The sequence below is a fragment of the Pseudorca crassidens genome, chromosome 4 (genome assembly GCF_039906515.1).
Source record: "Pseudorca crassidens isolate mPseCra1 chromosome 4, mPseCra1.hap1, whole genome shotgun sequence".
Taxonomy (NCBI): Eukaryota; Metazoa; Chordata; class Mammalia; order Artiodactyla; family Delphinidae; genus Pseudorca; species Pseudorca crassidens.
In genome coordinates this window covers 129,009,697-129,033,869 of record NC_090299.1, presented here as the reverse complement: position 1 = coordinate 129,033,869, position 24,173 = coordinate 129,009,697, and the positions used below count along the sequence as shown (strand labels likewise).

The following is a 24,173-nucleotide window of genomic DNA, read 5'->3' as shown; positions in this document are numbered from 1 at the left end:
TTTCTGCTGTATAACAAAGTGAATCAGCTATATGTATACATATATCCCCATATCCCCTCCCTCTTGCGTCTCCCTCCCACCCTCCCTATCCCACCCCTCTAGGTGGTCACAAAGCATTGAGCTGATCTCCCTGTGCTATGCAGCTGCTTCCCACTAGCTATCGATTTTACATTTGGTAGTGTATACATGTCCAGGCCACTCTCTCACTTCGTCCCAGCTTACCCTTCCCCCTCCCCGTGTCCTCAAGTCCATTTTCTATGTCTGCGTCTTTATTCTTGTCCTGCCCCTAGGTTCGTCAGAACCATTTTTTTTTTTAGATTCCATATATATGTGTTAGCATATGGTATTTGTTTTTCTCTTTCTGACTTACTTCACTCTGTATGACAGACTCTAGGTCCATCTACCTCACTACAAATAACTCAATTTTGTTTCCTTTTATGGCTGAGTAATACTCCATTGTATATATGTGCTACATCTTCTTTATCCATTCATCTGTCAATGGACACTTAGGTTGCTTCCATGTCCTGGCTATTGTAAATAGAGCTGCAATGAACATTGTGGTACATGACTTTTTTTGAATTATGGTTTTCTCAGGGTATATGCCCAGTAGTGGGATTGCTGGGTTATATGGTATTAACTATGTTTTTGAAAGATACTTTCATTGGGTATAGAATTCTAGGTTTGATGGTTCTTTTTTTCTTCTAGTACTTTAAATAAGTTCCTTCATTCATTCTTGTTTGATTTACATGTTTCCTTCATTCATTCTTGTTTGATTTACATGTTTCCAGGGAGACTCCAGCTCCTATTATGTTTATGCCACCGCACCACTACCATAGCTGCTTTTAAGATTTTTCAGTTTATCACTCATTTTAAGCACTGTGATTATGGTGTATCTTGGTTTAATTTTCATGTTTCTTTTGCTTAGGGTTCATAGAGCTTCTTAGATTTGGGTTTATAGTTTTCATCAAATTCAGAAAAAAAATCAGCCATTCATTATTTTTTTAAATATTTTTTCAGTTCCTTCCTGTTTTCCTCTTCTTTGGGGTCTCCAAATTACTCACATTTAGGCTTCCTGAAGTTTAACTGTGGTTCTCTAACATGCTCTATTCATATCCTTTCAGTATTTTTTCTCTGTATTTCATTTTGGTTAGTTTCTACTGCTATATTTCCAAAGCTAATCTTGTCTTTTGCATTATCTAAATCTGCTGCTAATCCCATCCAAGTTGTTGTTTTGTTTTCTTTTTCAGCTTGGACATTTTATTTCTTACTTCTAGAAATTGAATTTGGCTTTTTAAAATATCTTTCTTGGCTCTATATGTTTAATCTTTCCATTACATCCTTCAACATATGAAATATAGTTTTAATAACATTTTTATGTCCTGTTATGCTAATTCTATCATCTGTTGCATTTCTGCATCAATTTCCATTTATATATTTTCTCCTCATCATGAGTTATAACTTCCTGCTTCTTGGTATTATCTATGTAATGTTGATTGGATGCCAGATACTATGGAGTTTACCTTTTTATTTTTTACTCCTATAAATATTCTTGAGTTTTGTTCTAGAATTCAGTTAAATTACTTAGAAGCAGTTTGATGCTTTTGATACTTGTTTTTAAATTTTGGTAGGTGGTACCGAAGTAGTCTTTCATCTAGAGATAATTTTTCTCTACTATTAAGGCTTATGAGTCCTCCACCTGATGCCCCATATTTTATGAGGCTTTTCCATTCTGGCTGGTGGGAGCATAAAAAATTCCTGGCTCTGTTTGAGCTTAGGTGATTATTCTGCTTGAGCCTTTTAGGTGGTTCTTTCCTTAGCCTTCCATAGTTTCTTTACATGCACATACAGATCAGTATGCAGAAGACTGCATATCTCTGGAGCTCTCACTCAGTCGATCTCTCTCATTCTTTCCTTCTCTGCAGCTCTCTCCTTTCTAGTACCCTTTGCTGTGAATTCCAGCCATCTTGGTCTCCCTGGACTCCTAATTCAGTCTCCTCAACCCAAGGATCTCCTGGGCTGCCTCTACCTTCGTTCGCCTGGCAACTTCCTCTAGGCTTGAGGAAATCATACAGCTCAGCTCATTTGGTTTCCCTTTCTCAGGGATCACTGTCCTGCACTGTGTGTTGTCCAATTTCTGCAAACTTTTGTCTTATATGTTTTGTTTGGGTTTTTTTAGTTGTTTAAGATAGGAGGGTAAATCTTTTCCTTGTTATTCCATCTTGGCCAAAAGTAAAGTCCCACTTGTTTCTTTTCACTGAATATTTTTAACCAGACTTTAATTTAAAATGTAATCTTTTAAAAAGTTAGATATGGCTTTTACTAGCTATAAGATAATATGTAAGGAACTGTAAGGCATGGAAAGAATCCTGGACTAGAGTTCTAGAAAACTAGATTATAGATCCATTTTGTCTTTCAGATTATTGCACGACTGCCTTCCCCTGGACCTGAGAACATTTGGAAATAAAACATGTGGACCAAGTAATTTTTTTGGTAACCACACAACTCAGTCTTTTCCTGATTCTATGAAACCAAAAAAAAAAAAAAAATTCAAGAAGATTTTAACTCATTTTCAGAAGATAGAAAGGTACGAGAGGAGTGGTATCAGGTTTAGGAGGGCAGAGACATCCACAAACTAAAGTGCATGAAGAAGAGATAATGATGATCAGAGAACCAGGCATGTATAGGAATTGGAGGCCCCAGGAATAGTGGGGAAAAAGTAGGGGCTGAGGAAATGCTGAGGGGAAGTATGACATAGGGTTGAAAACAGGCAAATGAATTGAAAGTCTGCGGATAAAATGGTTAACTAGGTTTAGCAACCTCAACCGTGTCAACCAACCAGGGAAAAGTTAAATTGCATGTGACATCAGATAGCTAGAAACTCCTTTATTATAAATTCTAGCAGGAGGATCAAGTAATACATCTGGCATTTATACAGCTGTTTGATATATTATAGTGATGATTATGAGGATGATAATAATAATAATAATAATTACCTCTTGTGGAAACCCTCAGAAACCAGTGTTTATGGGGGAAAAACAACAAATAAAATGCTCATGAAGCTCTAGATTATATTCTTAAGGACTACAAAATATCTTCCTTGTTTAGAAAATGCTCTTACTGAGGAATTGTTGTTGGTTCCAGAGGAATCTTATCAATGACTTATTTCAAACCTCAGATAACAGGCTAAAGAGACTTGAAGTGAAATCTATTGCCAAAAGTCATGAAGCTAATTACTCTTCAATAGGGTATTATAACCCGGGTCATCACACTCTTGAGTAACAGTCTCTCTCAATTACACCAAGCTGCCAGTAGGGTGAGCTTTGATTCATCCACAATTTTCACGAGAATCTTCTTTTTATATGTCATGTTTTTGAACACATTATTAGAGACGGGTCTGCTCTGTGACGATAGGATGATATAAAACCTGCATGCTTACTTTTTGGCTAGTTCCATTACATTTCCCTCATTGTTATCGTTATTTAACAAACAGAAGTAGCGATCAAAGTATAATAGAATGTGAGACTCACTTGTGAATGTGTTTTTTTCACATTCTTTAAAATGGTTAAATTCATGAATGAAAAATACAAGAAAAGGACAGGGTAGGAAAACGTGGCTTGACATTAAACCAAGGAACACACATCAAGCCAACACAAACCAAGGATGAGAGACAAATTCATGCTCTTTATTGTTTTCCTTTAAGAATATTAAATGATTCATAAAACTAGGATGATAGTTTTGGCACTCAAGGAAACCTTTACATGCTTTTTGCTAGAAAACTGTAAGTGTCTTTACTGACTAGCCAGTGTGTTCATCTTAATAGTTCTGGTAAGGAAAATAAATTATATTCTGGAGAAATCAGCAGAAATTCATAGACCCTTAAGCCTTCCAGAGCCAACCAATTTCTGTTGCTTCGGGCCTGAATAATTTTATTGAACTGTAATAATATTTGAATTCCTTCTAAATTCCTAAATTTGGGAGGAGAATCTATTCTTTTTTTACTATTGGAAGGGAAAGGAGGAGTATGAAATCATTCCAGCCATATCTAAACGTATCAGAAGAGTATGAAGGTTCCTATATTTGCTGTGTTCCCTCTGAAAGATACAAAGATGAGAGGTGATTGCTGGTGAATCACTGTTCTATTTTATCTAGAGACCTGAGTGCTCTCACTGCTGTATTCCCTTAGGGGGTCATGTTCCTCTGCTTAAAAGAATATTGCCTGCTCTGTGAGCTAATGATTTGTTTGGAGGATGGAAGTCTCACAGGTAGAGATAACTGCACAGCTTTTATGATGTATCTTTCAAATCTTTGATCTGCTTTTTTCTGAATACCTGGGACCCCTCAATAGCAAGATTAAAGATGCCTCTTCAGAGAACAAAGGTAAACTTTGAAAACCTAAAAGCTCCTCAGATTTCCAAATAATATTTCTGTATTTCTTCATTTTGTCAACATCGTACTTGCTGTTGTCCTGCATTCGTGTGATAATCGGATGGTAATCAAAATACAGTGTTAGATCATTGGCTTGTGGGTTTTTTCCCCATATTTTTGAAGGAGGCAGGGAACTACAAATCTTGTTTCAAAAAGTGGTTAGTGCAAACTAGCCTATGGCGAGGACACACATACTCATTTGATTCTATTTAATTTGACAAATATTTACTTAGTACCTAGTAGGTGTCAGACATTGTGCCTTCTTTTGTAGGGAATACCAAGAATCAGGACCTGTTTTCAAGAGATTCATACTCTAATTGGGCAGACAAGGCAATTACAGAAATGGCCATGATGGGATGCAGAATATGACAAATGAAAAATGCTTGCAGAGAAATGAATGACATTCAATATGGGAAGAGAGAGAAGAAGTAATATTCAAGTGAGAGGGGGTGAGGGAAGATTTCAGCATTTGAGAAGGACCTTGCAAGGTGGGTGAGATTTCCGTGGATGGAACTGGAGCTGGAAGTAAGGTGATAATAGTGTATGTTGCGTGTGTGTGTGTGTGTGTGTGTGTGTGTGTGTGTGTGTGTGTGTTGTCGGGGGAGGGAGGTGGTCAAAAAAGGTTGAGAAGCTTGTGTTTAACTTGTGGACAGTAGCGAGTCCATGAGGATTTTTAAGCAGAGCAAAGATAGAATAATACGAGTTGTGGTTTAAGAAATATTTTTGAAGAATTTTAAAATTTTAGTGTAAAATTTAGCTTTTTAGTGTATTTTGAGGTAAAACTATGTCTGTGTAAACAACAAGTGTTTGATAATGTCTTACAGGTCTTATTTCCAAACAGAATGTCTATCACTTAAAATGTTGACTGAACTAACTTCTCATTTATATTTGAATCTGAAAGATTATTATTTTCACTCTAATAATGACGTAGCTCATCCACGCATAGATTTCTATTCTTGGTCAAAGGAATCAGTAAGGGGGTGTACTTTTACAGCATTCTGGCGAGTTTAATCTTCACCACCACATGAACAGCTGAATTTTTACTGTCTGAGTAATATTTTTCTTAATTTATATTTTATTGAGGTAGCATTGGTTTATACATTATATAAGTTGCATGTGTACAACACTATACTTCTACTTCTGTATACTTCACAGCGTGCTCACCACCAAAAATTTAGTTTTCATCTGTCACCATACAGTTGCTCCCCTTCACCCATTTTGCCCTCCCCATTTTCCCCTGTGGTAAAACCACTACTCTGTTCTCTGTATCTATGTGTTGGTTTTTGTTCATTGGTTTGTTCATTTATTTTGTTTTTTACATGTCTGAATAATATTTTGAAGTGCATTTTTTGTTTCCTCCTAAGCCCTTTAGAGCACAACATGCCCTTACAAAAAATGGGGAGATAAAACGTAACAAGAATAGAAAAATAAATAACTTCATAGAGTAAAGCAAAGCAAAATATATTTTTAAAAAGCCAAAAACAGGATTGCAATAAATGGCTCTTATCAGAAGCTAGTTTTGAGGAGTATTTTTTTCATGATTATCATTATGATGATTAGGGTTTATCCCAGATAAATCTGAAAATGTGAGTAGCTCAACGTATTCTCCACCAAACCATTTATCAAAGCAAGTAATCTAATAGCTGGATCATACTTCCTCTGCTTTAGCTCCTGGGCAGAAAAAGTGAGAGCATAAAGGGAAGATAACGCAAAACTACAGAACAAATGCCCAAATATGTGACAAGACAACATCCTGAATAAGCAAAGTATTATCTGAAAGTAGTTAGTTAATAGTCAACTATAAATATTTCTTGAGCACTGAGTGTATTGAAATTCAACAAGTCCTCTATTTCTGAAGACTTCATCTTGCTTTCTCTTATTATGCATCTATTAGGAACGAGACCTTTCCTTATTTTCTAACTAGAGGACAGACAGCGGTGAAGTGGTATTCTACTGATGTAAAAGAGCCAATAAAATTTCTTTGTGCCAAAGTTACTATTATTTACTATTTATTCTATGGAGGAAATAAACACCAAAACAAATTATTGTTTCATCTAAATGACCTAAGGGGGGGAAAAAAAAAAGAGTTCCAGATAGGAGATGCCCAGCAATTCCACTCCTGAGTATATAGACAAAAAAACCCTCCACTAATTCAAAAACATGCTTGCACCCCAATGCTCATATTAGTATTATTTACAATTGCCAAGGTATGGAAACAACCTAAGTGTCCATCAACAGATTAATGGATAGAGAAGATGTGCCATTCACACACACACACACACACACACACACACACACACACACACACAATGGAATACTACTCAGCCATAAAAATGAATGAAATTCTTAACTTGGGACTAGAGCCCAGTCAAGTTGATACATAAAACTGACCCTTACATCCCCCCTCTAGTTATTTGTTTTTTGTTTTTTGGTTTTTTTGAGGTACACGGGCCTCTCACTGTTGTGGCCTCCCCCGTTGTGGAGCACAGGCTCCGGACGCGCAGGCTCAGTGGCCATGGCTCACGGGCCCAGCTGCTCCGTGGCATGTGGGATCCTCCCGGACCGGGGCATGAACCCGTGTCCCCTGCATTGGCAGGCGGACTCTCAACCACTGCGCCACCAGGGAAGCCCTAGTTATTTGTTTTTAATTGACTATTTTCACTAATTATCACAAGAAAAGTATGTAGGAAAAAAAAGTAGAATTAAGAGAAATTACTATCAAATATTTTCTCAATTAACATTCACACCTGAATTGAGAAACAATAGGAAAACTTACTATCATCAGAAAAGTAAGAGTATAATACTAACTAGCATCTCTGAACACTTGCTCTTGTCCACAAGATACAACACTGAACATTTTTTAAAACATAAACCTATTTCATATTCCTTACAACTGATCAGTACCTACTGTTGAATATTTAAGGTAACTGAAAAAATGGTGATTTATCAAATTGAATAAATCTATCACTATTGTATGCCTCCCTTAAACACTGAAGATATGATACAGCACAAAAATGCATCTAACATTAACATAGTAATGAATAAATAAAAATAAAATTGCCAATTGTCGAATAAACCTTTGCAAAGAAAATGACTTAGCCAATAAGAATGGTACAAAGATCTAAATTGTTTTCAGAAACCAAGGCCTTACCAATAGTCGGATCAGGTGCAACATCACTTCTATTCTCCTTCCATGACAGCAGGTAGTCAAGGCTGGTGAGATCTGCAGATTCTATATTACTATTAATGGTCAGCATCATCTGATGAGCTTTTGCTATTCCATAATGAACTTTTGTCTCATCCATCAGAGGTATGTTCGTTAACTCTGCTGTTGTGTCAAAAGCTTGCTGAAAGTATTCAGAAGCTTTGTTGTAGTATCCCTAAAAATGTAAGAGAAATAATTTTTTCTTAATTTTAATTTACCATTCCACATGTCTGCCCACCTTGGCATGTGCCACACTGATCCTTCAGCAGTTTTAGCAGTTCATCTTCAAGAAGAAAGAGATGGCAAGCAGGGCCTCTATTAGAATCATTTTCCTTTTAAAAGCTGTGATTACTAACCATGCAATATCTTGAAGTTCATTCACCAAGAAAGGTGTATCTACCAGGTTGAACCGTATGAAACTTAATTTTTTTTTGGATTAAAAATGGTCAAATATTAGCATTCTGCTTCCTAATATAAGGAAGAAAAAAGAAGTTTGGGAAAGAGTGAACTGATTCACTTTGATTTGGATGGAGTTTTCTTACTTGTTGCATTGGATTTACCAAATGAAATCTTTTTAACCAGTTTTTGGTCACAGCAAGAGATCATTCTAGCCAACCCATTTAATCAGTGGTGAGTGAAAATGGATGTATATTCCGCTCTTCCGTTATTACTTGTATTTTCCCATGTGCACATGTCATTCTTGGCTAAGAATGTGGAATACAAGATTTCGAAATAACATGATCTTGACAACAGCACTAGCATAACTCAAAAGATCATTTAAATGTTTATATCTTCTCCAAGTTCCTTGCAACATTTTAACTTGCAAAAACTCAAGGTTTCCTCCCCTTCCCTTCCTTCCTTCTTTCCTTCCTTCTTTCCTTCCTTCCTTCCTTTCTTCCTTCCTTCCTTCCTCCCTCCCTTCTCTCTCTCCCTCTCTCTTCCTTTCTCTTTCTTCTTTCTTTCTTTCTTTCTTCTTTCTCATTCTCATCTCTCCTTCTAAAAGCTATTGTCTACAAATAAATAACATTTACCTAACTCTTATGAAGCGTCAGGGACAGTGGTAAATACTTCATATGTATTATGTCATTAGCTTTCATAGGTCACTCTATGAGGAAATATTATTCTTATTTTACAAATAATGAAATTGAGCCTCAGAGAAAAGACTATCTTCTGCCACCTCCCCAAGTCTTCTAAAAATCTTCCTTTAAAAACTCTTCCTCAAAAGGGGATATTATTTTTAGGATTAAGCTATACTTGTAAAAACTCTAGGGAAGAAAAACTTCCTTTCTTCACTGATTTATAACCCTGGGGAGTCCATCCTCTTCCCTTTCCTCCTCTCTCCTTTCTTTCTCTCTCTCATATGCACAAAAACATGTATGCACACTCCTGAAGAGAAATGTTTTACTATGAGCTTTCAAGTCATTTTTCTCACAATGTATTATGACGGAACTGGAAATGAAAAAACACCATAGAAACAGCTTTATACCATATGCCAGTACAGGTAAAATGCATACTCAACGACCACACATCTCTGTACAATCATAGAGTCCAAAGAGCAGAAAAACTGATTGAATAAAGAGGCTGCTGGCAAGGTGAGGAGTAGGGCTTATGTGACAGTTATGTTACATACATGAGCAGCACATGTAACACTGCTATATACCCACAGGGACAATTTAGGTGAACCATTCAAATGGCTCACTCCAATTAAATTTTCTAATTTAAACAGACTTCCTCTATATTACATCAAAAACAATTTTTGTTTGTTGAGATGAACAATTCTTTCTCTTATTTTAAAGCATAAAACAGGATTTATATGAGACTAAGATCACTTAATTAAGAAAATATAACAAAGATATTTATATGTCAATGAAATAATTATATGATTGAGAAATAATATCAATATTGAAGACAATAAAACTAGTTAAAATTATAGATTGCCCTGTTAGATATCAAAGATATGGGACAAAATAGATGAAAATATATGACTAGACCAAATGTTTCTATTTTTAAAAACAGAGAAGTGTAAATATCTAATTATTGTTCCAGCTATAATCCTGAGCTTTAGGCTGTTCATTGCTTTAGATGAGAGTCTCAATTAGGAGAATTAGGGACCATAAATAAATGGACATATATTTGAATTTCCAGAATTATTTTGATATATTATTATTTTGGAACAAACTCATTCATCCAATGAATAACTACTATTTACCAGGCCAATGCCAGGCAGTAGAGATTCAGCAGTGAACAAAGTTCAAGGTCAAGCAGGTGAGCTTGCTGCTAGTGGAAGTAGTCATCTGCCTATAACTTTTATTAGATCTTTTTTAACAAATGCCTTTTCCCCCTGAATACTTCTATTATTATAATAGGTAATTAGGCATTATAATTAGGTAATTAGTCTTCCCTCAAATTGTGCCTAGTGTTCAATCTTGAGACACACACATACCTGTCATAAAACTGGTATCAAGCTAGATTTTTCTAGTTTAAGGCACCCTTAAGAAATACAACATTGGTTCCTCTCAGACGCAAGAATTTTTATACATACCTTTTTAGAACGCGGTTTCATTAATGTGCATTGTATTTCCAGATTTTTCATTCTTAAAGAGTTTACTATCGAAATTTAATCTCTTCTCTAAAGGTTCTGCCCAACTTTCCACAGTTCCTGTTATCAGTGAAGCCCTATGCTGTTATAAAATTCAGAAGATTCTAGTAATGAATCCTGGCAATCTTAAATATGAGTTTGGGAATACAGAAGTGAATTTATGCACTTCATAAGTGCATCTTATTGGAAGAGAAAACTTCATTTAATGTTATAAATATCACTAATAAGCATTAGGTGGACAATTTCAGGTCAAGATCTTGACATCATAGACGTTGAAACAAAACTTGCATTATTACACTATAACATAGAATTTTCATGCATTATTGTGATTCTTATCAGATCCTTCTTAGTGTCTGAATTGTCACTCTGTCCAATGAGCAAGCTCAAAATAAATGGGCATTTTCTCAGTACTGAGGAAGACTCTTTTCTTACACAATTTCCTTACTGTGTTAGTGTTGGAACTACCATTGTTTTAACTATGTGATTATGCTTTGCTCTTATTAGAGAATAAAAGATCTCATGAAGGGTCTATACCTAGTTATTTTCCCTAAAATATTCTCACTAGACCCCTTTACTTTGATGATATATTTTCAGTTAAAAACCAATCACATCAGGAGGGTGAGATGGGTGGCCCATCTTCCATGATTATATAGTAAAAGGTAAACTAATTAGGATGTTTTTAAGATGTATTAACTTAAATTATAATAACACTATAATAATTAGAGAAAACTATATTTTTCCACATACAGTTTTATATGATAATTGTGGTCTTATAACAATATTATTTCTTGGAAATTACTGTTAAGAATACAATTAGAATACGTTGCATGAATAATATGAAGCCAGAAAAGGTACGATAAGGGCAGTTGGTAGAGGTCCTTAAAAGGTAGACTGACAAATATCAGTAATATCAGAGTTGCTTTTAAAAATTCAGTGCAAGTTTTCAAAATGCCAAAATATTGGACAAAAATGAAACAGAAGTTTGGAATTTCAAAAGTGAGAGACTACTACTCTCAACTGGTATAAAATTGGTTACAAATTTATGGATTGATTCAATGAACTCGCATATTTTTGTTCACCAACTCTGTGCCAGGTTCTCTTCTAGAAATTGGAATGAAATTAAAAAACAGGCAGATCTGGTCTCTTTTCTCATTAAGCTTCTATTCTAGACACATTCAACAACAAGAAGAAAAATATCACAAACAAGAAAACTACGAGACAAGTGCATCATAATTTTGATTGGGTTGAGTCAAGGAAGACCTTTCTGAAGTTGTGGCATTTAGCTGAGCTCTGAATGACAAGAAGCCAGCAATGTGAAGTTCAGATTGGGGAGTGGTCCACGCAAAGCATTCCAGCTAAAGCAAATGTCCTCAGGCAGAAATCAGCTCAGCATGTTTGAAGAACTCCACAAAAGTCCCTTTGGCTCTGGTGGACAGCATAAGGAGAGTAGAAGGCAATAAAGTCAGAGACTGGGAGTGGGGGAGGTAATGCATCTCATATAGATTGTTTCAAGTCAGGGTGAGGATTTATATTTATGTTCTCAGAAGACTGGTCAGCAATGGAAGTATTTTAAGCTGAGAAATAACATGATTTTATTTACATTTTAAAAGGATTACTTGGGCTTCTGTGTGGAGACTGGATTGGATGGAGGAGAAATGGGAAAATGGGTTCAGAGCTTATTGCAATAGTACAAGTGAGAAAACATAGTGTCATAACCAGATGTGGTGATAGTAGCAGAGATAGAGAGAAGAAGTGGGTGGATTTGAGATGCGTTTTGGTGGCATGAAGGTCAGGGTTTTCTTCTGGATTGGATATGGAGCAGGAGGAGAAAGATGAAGCAAGAATATCCAGATTATTGGCTTGAGCAATCGAGTTGATGGATAATGGTACCATTTATTAAGATGTGGAGGACTGGGGAGAAGTAGGCCAAGGAGGGAGGAATCATATTAAACTTGAGATGTCAATTAGAAGACATCCAGGGAGAGATGCTAGGGAGGCAGCCAGAATCACAAGTCTGGAGTCCCAAGGAGAGATCAGGGTTGGAGATATAAATTTGAGAGTCATCAGTGTATGGATGGTATTTAAACCATGGGCCTGTATAAGGTCAGATAAGGAGAGCTCACAGATTGAGAAAAGAAGGTTGCCTATGAAATGCCTGAATGGTATTCTATCCTGGTTGAACATTAAGTAGGGAGAGAAATAGAATTTAGGGGAAAGCTGATGAGTTGAGTTCAGTTTTTAATAGTTTACATTTGAAGAGGTCTAAGTGAAGATGTCAAATAGGCAGTGAGAATGAGTCTGCAACGGAGGAGAGAGATCTGAGTTTGAGATATTAAGAAGGTTAAGTGCTATTGTGTACCCAATATATGCTAGGAACTCTATTAGGTACCATGTACATGTTTTAAAATTTCTAATCCTCATATAACCAGTCTTCAAGGTATCTTGTTATTGACATTTGAAAGATGAGGAAACAGAGGATCAAAGAATTAACTCGCCCAAGGTCACAGTTAATAAACAGCTGAGTGCAGATTCAAAGTCAGGTGGGCAAAACTTGGTGTAGTTCCTTTGTCCTGCTACAGTTTCCTTCAAGGGAAAGCTTAATAGATAGTGTGTGGTGCAAATAGTTTGTGAAACTGTTTGGGTGTAAAATTGGAACAAAGGCATTTGACACAATTAGGAAACATGCATAAGCAACTGAATAGCAGACATGAAATAACTCTTTGTCAATGCTTTCCTAGGAAATGGCTTTGTAGAACTAGGAGGAAATTCAGGATGTCATCAAGGCTATCATTTTGTCTCAAAATTACAAGGAGAAAAAGATAACTATCACTTAGTTCTAATCCACTTAGCTATACATTTTCAAATTATACTCTTATAGTAATGATATAACAACTCAGAGTGAGCCTGAGAAGTCTAGTTCTCAGGCTTAGTTCTAATCCACTTAGCTATACATGTTCAAATTATACTCTTATAGTAATGATATAACAACTCAGAGTGAGCCTGAGAAGTCATCAGTAGATTTTCTGACTTGAGAAAATACCCACAAAGAATCACAGTAATGCACAAAAACTGAATGTAACGTTAACAAGTTTAGTATCAAATAAAGGTTTCTCTTGAAGTCTATGACATCATAAAACTATTATAGTATTATGTTCTTAATACTATACTATTTATCAGTGACTATTTATTACATTAAGATGTAAGCAACCATGAAGGTATACGAATCAACTTGTATATCTGAAGGCATGCATATTTCAAGAGAGCATGAATACTTGGAATCCTACAAATTTTATACTAGAATAAGGATAAGCTGGTAAAAAAAAATAACTTTTGGTAGTTGACACAGCCTTTGGATATTACTCATGTCTCTAGCTTTAGATATTAAACTCTTCTTCAAGAATTACTAATCAGAGAATAAAATACATATTGTTAAGATACAAACTCTTGGTAAAAAAAAATTAAGAAAATGCAAGTATAAAAATATTACCCCTCAGAAATGTTTATTGTTTTTATCTTCCTTATGCTTTCTGTAATTGGGAAAATACAGGCTAATACTTGATGTCCACATTATACTAAAAAACTGAGTTCTGGATATTGTTTCGTGGTAGGGTAAAACAATTTGTGCTTTTTGCACTTCCCTTTTGAAGAAGAAGACCTACAAGAACAAACCCAAAACAATTAAGAAAATGGTCATAGGAACATACATATTGATAATTACCTTAAACATGAATGGATTAAATGCTCCAACCAAAAGACACATGCTTGCTGAATGGATACAAAAACAAGACCCATACATATGCTGTCTACAAGAGACCCACTTCAGACCTAGGGACACATACAGACTGAAAGTGAGGGGATGGAAAAAGATATTCCATGCAAATGGAAATTAAAAGAAAGCTGGAGTAGCAATACTCATATCAGATAAAATCGATTTTAAAATAAAGAATGTTATAAGAGACAAGGTAGGACACTACATAATGATCAAGGGATCAATCCAAGAAGAAGATATAATGATTATAAATATATATGCACCCAACACAGGAGCACCTCAATACATAAGGCAACTACTAACAGCTATAAAAGAGGAAATCGAGAGTGACACAGTAATAGTGGGGGACTTCAACACCTCACTTACACCAATGGACAGATCATCCAAAATGAAAATAAATAAGGAAACAGAAGCTTTAAATGACACAACAGACCAGATAGATTTAATTGATATTTATAGGACATTCCATCCAAAAACAACAGATTACATTTTCTTCTCAAGTGAGCATGGAACATTCTCCAGGATAGATCACATCTTGGGTCACAAATCAAGCCTCAGTAAATTTAAGAAAATTGAAATCATATCAAGCATATTTTCTGAACACAATGCTATGAGATTAGAAATGAATTACAGGGAAAAAAACCGTAAAAACACAAATACACGGAGGCTAAACAATACGTTACTAAATAACCAAGAGATCACTGAAGAAATCAAAGAGGAAATCAAAAAATACCTAGAGACAAATGGCAATGAAAATACATTGATCCAAAACCTATGGGATGCAGCAAAAGCAGTTCTAAGAGGGAAGTTTATAGCTATACAAACCTACCTCAGGAAACAACAAAAATCTCAAATAAACAATCTAACTTTACACCTAAAGGAACTACAGAAAGAAGAACAAACAAAACCAAAAGTTAGCAGAAGGAAAGAAATCATACAGATCAGAGCAGAAATAAATGAAATAGAAACAAAGAAAACAATAGCAAAGATCAATAAAACTAAAAGCTGGATCTTTAAGAAGATAAACAAAATTGATAAACCATTAGCCAGACACATCAAGAAAAAGAGGGAGAAGACTCAAATCAATAAAATTAAAAATGAAAAAGGAGACGTTACAACAGACACCGCAGAGATACAAAGCATCCTAAGAGACTACTACAAGCAACTCTATGCCAACAAAATGGACAAACTGGAAGAAATGGACAAATTCTTAGAAAGGTATAACCTTCCAAGACTGAACCAGGAAGAAATAGAAAATATGAACAGACCAATCACAAGCACTGAAATTGAAACTGTGATTAAAATTCTTCCAACAAACAAAAGTCCAGGACCAGATGGCTTCACAGGTGAATTCTATCAAACATTTAGAGAAGAGCTAATACCCATCCTTCTCAAACCCTTCCAAAAAATTGCAGAGGAAGGAACACTCCCAAACTCATAATTCATTCTATGAGGCCACCATCACCCTGATACCAAAACCAGACAAAGATACTACAAAAACAGAAAATTACAGACCAATATCACTGATGAATATAGATGCAAAAATCCTCAACAAAATACTAGCAAACAGAACCCAACAACATATTAAAAGGAACATACACCAAGATTAGGTGGGATTTATCCCAGGGATGCACAGATTCTTCAATATATGCAAATCAATCAATGTGATACACCACATTAACGAATTGAAGAATAAAAACCATATGATCATCTCAATAGATGCAGAAAAAGCTTTTGACAAAATTCAACACTGATTTATGATAAAAACTCTCCAGAAAGTTGGCATAGAGGGAACCTCCCTCAACATAATAAAGGTCATATACGACAAACCCACAGCAAACATCATTTTCAATGGTGAAAAACTGAAAGCATTTTTCCTCTAAGATCAGGAACAAGACAAGGATATCCACTCTCACCATTATTATTCAACATAGTTTTGGAAGTCCTAGCCACAGCAATCAGAGAAGAAAAAGAAATAAAAGGAATACAAACTGGAAAAGAAGAAGTAAAACTGTCACTGTTTGCAGATGACATGCTACTGTACATAGAGAATCCTAAAGATGCCATCAGAAAACTACTAGAGCTAATCAATGAGTTTGGTAAAGTTGCAAGATACAAAATTAATGCCCAGAAATCTTTTGCATTCCTATACACTAATGATGAAAAATCTGAAAGAGAAATTAAGGAACCACTCCCATTTACCACTGCAACCAAAAGTATAAAATACCTAGGAATAAACCTACCTAGGGAGACAAAAGACCTGTATGCAGAAAAGTATAAGAAAGAAATTAAAGATGATACCAACAGATGGAGAGATATACCATGTTCTTGGATTGGAGGAATCAATATTGTAAAAATAACTATACTACCCAAAGCAATCTACAGATACAATGCAATCCCTATCAAATTAAAAATGGCATTTTTTACAGAACTAGAACAAAAAATCTTAAAATATGTATGGAGACACAAAAGAATCCGAATAGCCAAAGCAGTCTTGAGGGAAAAGAACAGAGCTGGAGGAATCAGACTCCCTGACTTCAGACTATACTACAAAGCTACAGTAATCAAGACAATATGGTACTGGCACAAAAACAGAAACATAGATCAATGGAACAAGATAGAAAGCCTAGAGATAAACCCACGGACCTATGGTCAACTAATCTATGACAAAGGAGGCAAGGATATACAATGGAGAAAAGAAAATCTCTTCAATAAGTGGTGCTGGGAAAACTAGACAGCTACATGTAAAAGAATGAAATTAGAACACTCCCTAACACCATAAACAAAAATAAACTTAAAATGGATTTGAGACCTAAATGTAAGACCAGACTCTATAAAACTCTTAGAGGAAAACATAGGAAGAATACTCTTTGACATAAATCACAGCAAGATCTTTTTTGATCCACCTGCTAGAGTAATGGAAATAAAAACAAAAATAAACAAATGGGACCTAATGAAACTTCAAAGCTTTTTCATAGCAGAGGAAACCATAAACAAGACAAAAAGGCAACCCTCAGAATGGGAGAAAATATTTGCAAACAAATCAACGGACAAACGATTAATGTCTAAAATATATAAACAGCTCATGCAGCTCAATATTAAAGAAACAAACAAGCCAATCCAAAAATGGGCAGAAGACCTAAATAGACATTTCTCCAAAGAAGACATACAGATGGCCAAGAAGCACATGAAAAGCTGCTCAACATCACTAATTATTAGAGGAACGCAAATCAAAACTACAATGAGGTATCACCTCACACCAGTTAGAATGGGCATCATCAAAAAAATCTACAAACAACAAATGCTGGAGCGGGTGTGGAGAAAAGGGAACCCTCTTGCACTGTTGGTGGGAATGTAAATTGATACAGCCACTATAGAGAACAGTATGGAGGTTCCTTAAAAAACTAAAAATAGAATTACCATATGATCCAGCAATCCCACTACTAGGCATATACCCAGAGAAAACCATAATTCAAAAAGACACATGCACTCCAATGTTCATTGCAGCACTATTTACAATAGCCAGGTCATGGAAGCAACCTAAGTGCCCATCGACAGACAAACAGATAAAGAAGATGTGGTACATATATAAAATGGAATATTACTCAGCCATAAAAAGGAACGAAACTGAGTCATTTGTTGAGACATAGATGGATCTAGAGACAGAGTGAAGTAAGTCAGAAAGAGAACAACAAATAACATATATTAACGCATGTATGTGGAACCTAGAAAAATGGTACAGATGAACCGGTTTGCAGGGCAGAAGCTGAGACACAGATGTAGAGAACAAACGTATGAACACCAAGAGGGGAAAGCCGTGGGGGTCTGGGGCTGGTGGGGTGCTGAATTGGGCGATTGGGATTGACATGTATACACTGATGTGTATAAAATTGATGACTAATAAGAATCTGCTGTATAAAAAAATAAAATAAACATTAAAAAAAGCCTAAATAATTCTGAAATAATCAAAATCAATTATATGGCAAATAAAGGATTATAGTCGTTCAGGGTATGGGTTTGAATACCACTGCCGCCTGGAAGCTTGGAGACCTGGCGTAGGTTACTCAAACCCTCTGAGCCTCGGGAAAAGGGGAATTGTGTGGTATCACATAAGGATATGGAGATTAAGAATGGCTGTACCGCTTTATATAGATGGCACTTGCTTCCCCTGCCAAGTACTGTTCTAAGTGCCTTCCATATATTAAGTCAACATTCACAGCAACCCTATGAGGTGAGAAAATTGAAGTGTTCAGAAGGTAAGTAGCTTGTCTCAGGTCACAGATCTTATTAGGGAAAAAACTGGGCTTTTACTCCAGTATGGTCTCAGAGTTAGTACTTTTCATTACTATATACAGTCTCTCAAAAAGATTCAGACAAGGGGTATCAACACAGCGTGAGAATGTCACTACCCTCAAAAATTATAGATCTTACTCGTGATCAAAACTGCAATTATAACTGGAGAAACAAGCCTTTTTCATACTGCTTCTAAAGGAGAATCTGCATAATAAAAGATAAAGTCAGGAGAAAATAAACCAGAAGTCCATTATGATGAATGCATTTCACGAGTAATAGCCCCTGAATGAGATACTTTTAGACTTTTTCCTCTTCTTTCCCTTTTTTTTCACATAGCCAACCTGTTGCTAGATTTCCATATTTCCTTCAGAATTACTCTTGGGATTGTCTGTTCTTCACTTGAGGGACTTAATGGAGGCATCGCAGCTGGATTAATAAAACAAGAATTTGTAGCAAGAGAGGTGAATGTTAGTGCCAGCAGATAAGAACCAACTGTTATAGCAAAGTTTCTTTGAATTGACATATTTTAATTGCTCTTCAAATCCCAAATCACTTGACTCTGACTTGGATGTGAAGATAGGAATCAGCGTTAGCAGATTGTGGTGACTGGGTTAAGGTGGCGATCAGGTCCTGGAAGAGGAAGAAGTAAGAGGCATTTCTCTTCCCAGTCACTGCCTTGTGCATTGACTAAGTCCTGCAGTCCTGGGGCCATTCTGTACAACATGCTATGCGAAGGTGAGGATCAAATAAAAACAGAAGTTTAAAATTCTGCAAATTTCTCCCGTATAAGCAAGAAACACATTATACTCACTTTTTCGTTGTAGATGTCTCCAAGCATTGTACTTGCTCTCACAAAATCTAGGCTTTGAAAATTTTTTCTTGCAATTTTCACAACTTTTTTCAAGTATTTCACTGCTTCTGCCATTTGTCCTTGGCTAGAAAAAATAAAATAAGAAACTACTGGAGTGTCATCTCATTTAATATCACAGTAAAGAGAAGATTGTTTTGTGTCTTTGCTTTAGAAAGTGTAAGACAGTTATCAGGATAATGAAATGTAAAGTGTATATTTTAAAAATATGTGGCTCGTCTTTGACGGAGTATACAGTGAGTTAGAACTTAAGCCTTTAAACTGTTATGCATTGCTGGTAGGATTGTAAAATAGTGCAGCTGCTTGGAAAAACAACTTGTCAGTTCTTCAAAAAGTATAATATACAGTTACCATATGACCCAAGAATTCCACTCCTATGTATATACCCAAGAGAAATGAAAACACAAACACTTGGACATGAATGTTCATATCAATGCTATAATAATAGCTAAGAAGTGGAAACAACCCAAATGTCTATCAATTGACTGGGAAGCAAAATGTGCTGTATTCGTACAGTGGAACATTATTCAGCCACAAAAAGGAATGCAGTAGTGATACATACTACGACATGGATAAACCTTGAAAATATGTGAAGTGAAAGACGCCAGTTACACAAAAAAACCCACATATTGTATGATTCCATCTACATGAAATGTCCAGAACAGGCGAATCTATAGAAACAGGAAGTAGGTTAGTAGTTACTAGAGGCCATGGGGGTGTGCGTGGGGAATTTGGGAGTGGCTGCTAATGGGTGTGGGTTTCTTTTTGAAGTGAAGAAAATTATCTGAAATTAAATAGTGGCGATGGCTGCACAACTCTGTGAACATACTAAGAACTACTGAATTGTAGACTTTAAAAGGAGAAATGTATGGTATATGGATTATATCTCAGTAAAGCTGTTATTTTTTTTTGAAAAAATAGAACCTCTAAAAAGGTTGAAAATTTCCACATTCCTTTGCAAATGAAACCAGTTCTTTGAGGGGAGTCATATGCGATTCATATAATACCTTCTGGAGGTATTAGAACAAATATGATGAAAACAGAGGATTCTGAAATCTCCTAACCAGGATTCAAGGAAGGAAAGATAAAGTCTGAAGATGGAAGGAGCCTGGCTCCTCGCACAAGAATCTGGCAAACGGCAAGAATTTACATAAACAAGAGATAAGACTTTATTGTCATACGTCACTGAGATTTTGGCGACTGTTAGCACAGCTCAAATAACCCAGAATGACTAAAACAAGTTTGGCTATTTTTTTTTTCTTTCATAAAGAATAGAGGGGTCAGTCAGATCATTATACTGTAAAATTAGTGCTGTATGTTAATAACATCTCAATAAAACTGGAAGAAAAATAATAAAGTACTTGTATCTAGAATATTGAACAAACAAATAAATAATACGTGGGGAGTATCAGCCAAAAAAAATAAGAGAGGCACACCATTTTAAAGATTTCAATGAATTATATTCAGAAACTTCTATTATTTGAATTTTGCTCTCATTTTACAAATCTGAGTCCCAAATACTCATTAGTTCCTCATGATCTGAATGCTACCCCAAAGATACACAAATCTTAGTTTCATATGAGTAAGAGCTAAACAGTAAAATAAGAAGTGGAAAGAGTCTAAAAATTTCTCTAAAGGAGCTAATTATTTGAAAGCCAGTCTAAAGAGACGGGCTCTTTTCTTCTAGGAGCCAGTTGTAGTGATGTCCTATGTGAAGAACACTTGGGGGCCTACAAGATTAAGAACCAAGGTGAAAAATCCTTGAGCAACCAAAGAGACAAACAGTAATTTTTGAAAACAGCTCCATCCAAGGTATCATAAGCTGTGACTGCCTTTTGCAGAGGTAGTTGAAGCCAAAGTCCTGCTCAAGGGACATTTGACTGCTGATTCAAGGACTGTTGATTCTGAGCCACAAAGAATTAAAACGTTACGGACAAAGCAAGAAGCGATTTCAAAATAATGGCTCCAAATTAAGCATGCTGAAGAAATTCAATATCTGTTGAATGTCTGGCTTTTTTGGGTTTTTTTTGGTCAATCCCTAAAAAAGAATGGTGAATCTAAGATGATATGCAATTCCACTATTAAATCATGTCAGAACTTTTGAAATTGTTTTATTAAAGTGACAAAATCCAGAATTTAGAGATTTTAAAATAACAAAAACCCCTGTAATTGTGTTCTTCAATGGAGCATAATAAAGGGAAAACTCTTACTCCTGAACATGTCTGAATCCCTAGAACTACCTCCCTCTCTTTGCTTTCATAGGTCAGCAGTTCCCAGTGAGCATCTGTGCCACGACCCTTAATAAATCACAAGATGAAATTCTGAAAGGAAGAGGTTGTTTTACAATTAAGCTGATTCTTGCATGGGCATTTCTTTATGTTCATAGGGCAAGGATTTACTCATAGGAGCTCCAGATAGGATGGTGTCAAATACGGCATATGGAGAAGTTTGCTATAAATTTTTAAATTATTGCAACTATAGAAAAATTTAGCAACTCTAATACATACTTCACGGATTCTAAAACACCTACTTTCCCATATTTTAACATTTCTGAAATCAGGATCCCTTAGAACAGGTGGCATCTTATAATCTCTGTCAGACAGAGAGCAGTCAAGTCATAGCTGTTGCTGGATTTGTCCATGTTTCTGGTTATGACTTGCAATCGCAATGCCTTGATCTTTCTGTCAACAACTATTAAAGGGTAATTTCAGAGAGAAATATGAGGACTGGTTGTTTCTAAAAACCTTTCACTGAAATTCTGGAAGATAAGAAAGTACTGGCTTCAAGATTGGCAGACTGAGTGTCCATGACTTGGAAGAAATACTGGAGGGGGTATTGGGGCACTATTTTAAGAAAGGCTACATAGCACCAACGTTCTTGATGACACAAAAGATAATATGGATGAGGAAAAAAAGATAGAGTCAATTCTGAGTTTAAAAGTGATTCAGAAAAATTGGACTTTGAATGGAAAGATGTTTGAGGAGTATAATAAACTTACTTTGTCTATATTTTCTTTTCACATGAATTCTCAAGAGTCGTAAAAAATACCTATGTGTGAGTCTAAAATAGCTCTTTTATTAAGTATAAGATCAAAATTCTAAACAATAGGAAAATATTATGTCACAGTTTAGTTAGAATATTTTTCTTCCTTGGGTATGTAGGGTGTGTAGTCCAATAAAAAAAAGTTAGATTCGGTGAATGTGAAAATAGAGCTACTCGTTCAGTATAATGGATTAGGTTAGTTCATTGGTTAGTAAATTTTTGATTAAAATTTGCTAGGAAGTTTAAAATTCACATTAAATTTATATGTGTATACATGATATGACTAGGACATATGAGATTGAACAACTCTAAAACTGGTCTAATTACTTTATAGTTCTAATAAATTTCTATCTGTACTGACTCAATTTAATTTTATGCAAAAATTAACTTACCTAATTTTTTGTTTGTGTTTATGTCATATGTGTATAGCCATAAAGCAATCAAATAGTCAACACTGTTCTGTTTGTATGCTGGGCATCAAAATATTAACAGTTCTAACCTTACACACTTATTTGTGAAATGGCCCTCATTTTCCTGGTTGCAGTTAAAATAGGAAAAGTTAACATTCACCCAAATCTCTGAGCAACTAGAACTCACCACAGAATCATTTTTTCCAAGAATATCTATAATCAATAATCAATGAGCATTACCATATGCAATAAATAGTTGGAAAAGCACTAAGAAGTAAGATAAAAGGTAATATTTGGTTTTTAGTGGTAAGAACTTGAGATTTGTCACACCAGAAATGGTCAGTATACGGAATAAATAAGTTCATGCAAAAACATTTTCATACATTTAGAATTTTCATAAAATAATCCCATGAATGGGGTGCATATGTTAGCATCACTATTGGGAAAATTAAATTTGTTTGGCTGTTTTACGAAATCAAATAAAATGAGTTGGAAAATTATGCTTATAACCAAGGAAGAATTATCTAAGATTAGAACTCATATTTAACTTGGAAAAAATGTCAAACTGCCGTGAAACACTGACTGAAATGAAATATTTTGTCTAAGTGCTACTATTCTATAACCTGTATGGAAATAAACACAGCAGCTCTGAGGAAGAACTGCATATCATTAGTCCACAGTCTTTGATCTATACTAAGCACTTAATAAAATTAGGCTTTAAATGTCAAAAAAAGAGGGGTGAATTGTATGGTTATTTAAAAGGATAAAACCTTTAAAAAGTTTCTATCCCCAGAGCTGGGTCTCTGGCAAGGACAGAGAAAGGGCATAGGCAGCCTTGTGACGAAGCGGACCGCGGAACAAACGTGCCGTGACAAAGGCACACGCGTGACGCTGGGACTGATTCACGGACAGGAAGCCTGTTCCAACGGCGAGAGGCGAGGGGCAGCTTCCTGCAGGGGCTGGGGAGGAGAGCAGAGGCCATGGGGGAGGTCTCCTTGGAGATGTGATGCTTCTGCCCCCTCCAGGGGACTGGAATGTTCCACCTGACTGTTCCACAAAGGAATGGAAGTGAAAACAGGCAGCAGGTGCCTTTTGCCTATTAAACTAACATTAAAATGTATTTAGTGGAAATACCTAGTGCTGGCAACAGTGTAATGAAATTGGCATTCTTGTATATCTCTGGAAGCATCTGGTAAACCAGCAAATGGGAATAATAATAATAATAAATAATAATAATGAATTGGAAAGTATCAGTTAACACACCTGAGGAGCTATTATAAATTTTTGTATCATTGGGCTCTGCGATCAGACATGTGGAAATCTGTCCTAATGGATGTTGTTTTAAATAGAAGGGGAATGATATTCACCACTGCATTAGTCTGCAAACAAGTGGAATCAAAATAGGTGTCAAAGAATGGTTATGTAAACTGATTCTAACAACGCAGTGGTTAGTGGCCTAAAATATTTTTTTCTGAAGAAATTCATCCACCTGCAAATAAAAATCTTAAGATATGTTCAGTTAAAAATCATGACTCAAATTTTACTACATATGTTTGCAAATA

The 24,173-nt window shown here is 35.6% G+C and overlaps 1 protein-coding gene across 1 annotated transcript in view; it reads right to left on the bottom strand.

Moving 5' to 3' along the window:
* Positions 1-24,173, bottom strand: part of TTC29 (tetratricopeptide repeat domain 29) — a 253,274-nt gene that overhangs the window by 88,272 nt on the left and 140,829 nt on the right. Inside the window, exons 10-11 of the mRNA XM_067734746.1 lie at positions 19,103-19,226; positions 7,577-7,805 (exon numbers count right to left, since the gene is read on the bottom strand). Coding sequence (XP_067590847.1) covers positions 7,577-7,805; positions 19,103-19,226 — 353 coding nt within the window. The remainder of the gene's footprint in view (positions 1-7,576; positions 7,806-19,102; positions 19,227-24,173) is intronic.